Here is a 2,910-nt window from a genome sequence, read left to right on the forward strand (position 1 = left end):
CACACACACACACACACAGACACACACACACACACACACACAAAGAGACACACACCTGTATAAAGGGTTACCTGTAAAAAGATTTGATTTGTATGAAGACATTGATTTCTCCAGATCTGTATGTGTGTGTATACCATTCTCTGTGTGTGTGTTGTGTGTATGTTTGTGGGTGTGTGTGTGTGTGTGTGTGTGTGTGTTTTCTTTCCTTAAGTTTCGTTTTGTCTCTTCACTGCTGCAGGAAGTGTGTATCACTCCGCCATGGACGTCAAACAGAATACAGTCCCCAAGACATTAAGATTAAAAGTGAACTCATATCTGTAATAAAGAATAAATTAATAATCTATAATCTATATAATCTATACAGCCTCGGAAACCTGGGGGGAGGGGGGGTAACGCGCAGGCTACTGCGCTGTGCGCAGGCGTCAGAATCCCTCCGCTAACAAAGCCAGACAACTAACTTTATTAGTACTACTATAACTACCTTTATTAGTACTTGGTACTACTTTATTGACATTCTCACCTTCCCTTCCCGAACCTGCAGTTTCCGTAGATGAAGTACTTGCAGAGATGCAGCTGCTCGCAGCCGCCGCCGCTCCCGCCGCTCCCACCGCTCCCGCCGCTCCCGCCGCACTCCTCCTGCCTGCCGCACAGCCGCAGCGACGTCCTGGCCACCACCGTGCAGTCCTCCGGCCGCAGCCAGCCGTCCTCCGAGGGCCCGCTGACCAACAGGAAGCGGGGGCACCGCTGGAGGACCCAGCAGAACTCTTCTTCGGTGATGTCGCAGCGCTGCAGCAGCTCGCGGTGAAGCTGCAGCAGCGGCATGGAGCCCGAGTTGCTGCACAGCAGCGCGGTGGCAAACTGCACCTCCCGGCTGAACCCGGACCCCGAGGTCCCGGACCCAGACCCAGAGGACACGGACCAAGACCCGGACCCGGACCAAGACATGTCTCTGTCTGTCTGTCTGTCTGCCTCTGCAGGGGGTACGGCCAGGTACAACACCAACTCACTTCCGCCCCCGGACTGTCACAATAAAAGCAGACAGAGTGTTGAGAACAAGACATGTGAGGAGGTCATGTGATCCTCATGTGAACCATGGAGAGAAGACTCCGCCCCCTTCATCAGGACACCTGGAGCTGCAGCTGGGACTCATCAGCCAGCAGACAGACAGGTCTGCAGAGAGACAAACAGGTTGTTCTACAGAGAGACAGGTCAGCCTGCAGAGAGACAGCTCTGCAGAGAGACAGGTCATCCTACAGAGAGACAGACAGGTCAGCCTGCAGAGAGACAGGTCTACAGAGAGACAGGTCAGCAGAGAGACAGGTCTACAGACAGACAGGTCATCCTACAGAGAGACAGACAGGTCAGCCTGCAGAGAGACAGGTCTACAGAGAGACAGGTCAGCCTGCAGAGAGACAGGTCTACAGAGAGACAGGTCAGCCTGCAGAGACAGACAGGATGCTGTGTGTCTGTCTGCTGGCAGCGTGGCTGCTCCCTGCAACAGGTGAGAAAACCAGATGATTTGATGGTTCTGTTTTTCATTTAATTCATTTCAATTTTATTTATAGTATCAATTCATAACAAGAGTTATCTGGAGACCCTTTACAGACAGACCAGGTCTAGACCACACTCCAGGATTTACAAGGACCCAACAGTTCTAGTAGTTTCCTCCAGAGCAAGCAACAGGGCCACAGTGGCGAGGAAAAACTTCCTTTTAGGAGGAGACCTGGGACAGACCCAGACCCAGACCCAGACCCAGGCTCTTGGTAGGCGGTGTCTGACGTTCCGGTTGGGGTTAGAATGAAGAGTGGAAATAAATCATAATCTTTTATGAGTAGGAGACAGCTTGTGGTAGGAGACACCTAGTGGGAGGAGACACCTCCCGGTAGGGGACACCTGGTGGTAGGAGACAACTGGTGGTAGGAGGAGACACCTGGTGGTAGAAGGAGACACCTGGTGGTAGGAGGAGACACCTGGTGGTAGGAGACACTTCCTGGTAGGGGACACCTGGTGGTAGGAGACACCTGGTGGTAGGGGACACCTGGTGGTAGGAGGAGACACCTGGTGGTAGGAGGAGACACCTCCTGGTAGGGGACACCTGGTAGGAGGAGACACCTGGTGGTAGGAGGAGACACCTCCTGGTAGGGGACACCTGGTGGTAGGAGGAGACACCTGGTGGTAGGAGGAGACACCTGGTGGTAGGAGGAGACACCTCCTGGTAGGGGACACCTGGTGGTAGGAGGAGACACCTGGTGGTAGGAGGAGACACCTCCTGGTAGGGGACACCTGCTGGTAGGAGACAGCTGGGAGGAAGAGACACCCTAGGAGACACCTGAGATTCTGCTGATGTCTCGTGTCTCTGTCTCTTCAGATCAGCTGACTGAGAACTTCACTCAGGAACACATTGCCCCCCCCGCACAGCTCGGACTCAGTGAGACAAACTCCATTTATTATTATTATTATTATTATTATTATTATTATTATTATTATTATTATTATTATTATTATTATATTAGTATTGTTATAATTATTATTATTAGTATTATTATATTAATATTGTTGTTATTATTATTATTATTATAATATGAATATTGTTATTATTATTATTAATATTATTAATATTGTATTAAGATATTACTATTTTTTTGTGCGTGCTTGCGTGTGTGTGTGTAGACCTGTCGGGGGTGCGGTCCTTCAGTCTAGACCAGGAGCTGGAGACCCGGATCATCGGGGGCCAGGAGGCCTGGGCCCACTCGTGGCCCTGGCAGGTGTCGCTCCGCTACGTCTCCACGCCGGCCTGCGGCGGCGCCGTCATCGCCCCCACCTGGGTGGTGTCGGCCGCGCACTGCTTCCAGAGGTCAGGGGTCACCTGCACAGGGGTCGGGGGCCAGGGGGGGGGTCCAGATGTGGGGG

At 52.0% G+C, this 2,910-nt stretch overlaps 2 protein-coding genes across 2 annotated transcripts in view; one reads left to right on the forward strand and one right to left on the reverse strand.

Moving 5' to 3' along the window:
- Positions 1 to 1,006, reverse strand: part of LOC117939033 (protein mono-ADP-ribosyltransferase PARP12-like) — a 5,807-nt gene extending 4,801 nt beyond the window's left edge. The window contains exons 1-2 of the mRNA XM_034864076.1: positions 630 to 1,006; positions 521 to 590 (exon numbers count right to left, since the gene is read on the reverse strand). Coding sequence (XP_034719967.1) covers positions 521 to 590; positions 630 to 945 — 386 coding nt within the window. The 5' untranslated portion in view covers positions 946 to 1,006. The remainder of the gene's footprint in view (positions 1 to 520; positions 591 to 629) is intronic.
- A 29-nt stretch (positions 1,007 to 1,035) lies between these two features.
- Positions 1,036 to 2,910, forward strand: part of LOC117939035 (chymotrypsinogen B-like) — a 4,297-nt gene continuing 2,422 nt past the window's right edge. The window contains exons 1-4 of the mRNA XM_034864077.1: positions 1,036 to 1,416; positions 1,451 to 1,501; positions 2,369 to 2,428; positions 2,671 to 2,895. Of these exons, the coding sequence (XP_034719968.1) occupies positions 1,456 to 1,501; positions 2,369 to 2,428; positions 2,671 to 2,895 (331 nt within the window). The 5' untranslated portion in view covers positions 1,036 to 1,416; positions 1,451 to 1,455. The remainder of the gene's footprint in view (positions 1,417 to 1,450; positions 1,502 to 2,368; positions 2,429 to 2,670; positions 2,896 to 2,910) is intronic.

The sequence above is a fragment of the Etheostoma cragini genome, chromosome 23 (genome assembly GCF_013103735.1).
Source record: "Etheostoma cragini isolate CJK2018 chromosome 23, CSU_Ecrag_1.0, whole genome shotgun sequence".
NCBI classification, from domain to species: domain Eukaryota; kingdom Metazoa; phylum Chordata; class Actinopteri; order Perciformes; family Percidae; genus Etheostoma; species Etheostoma cragini.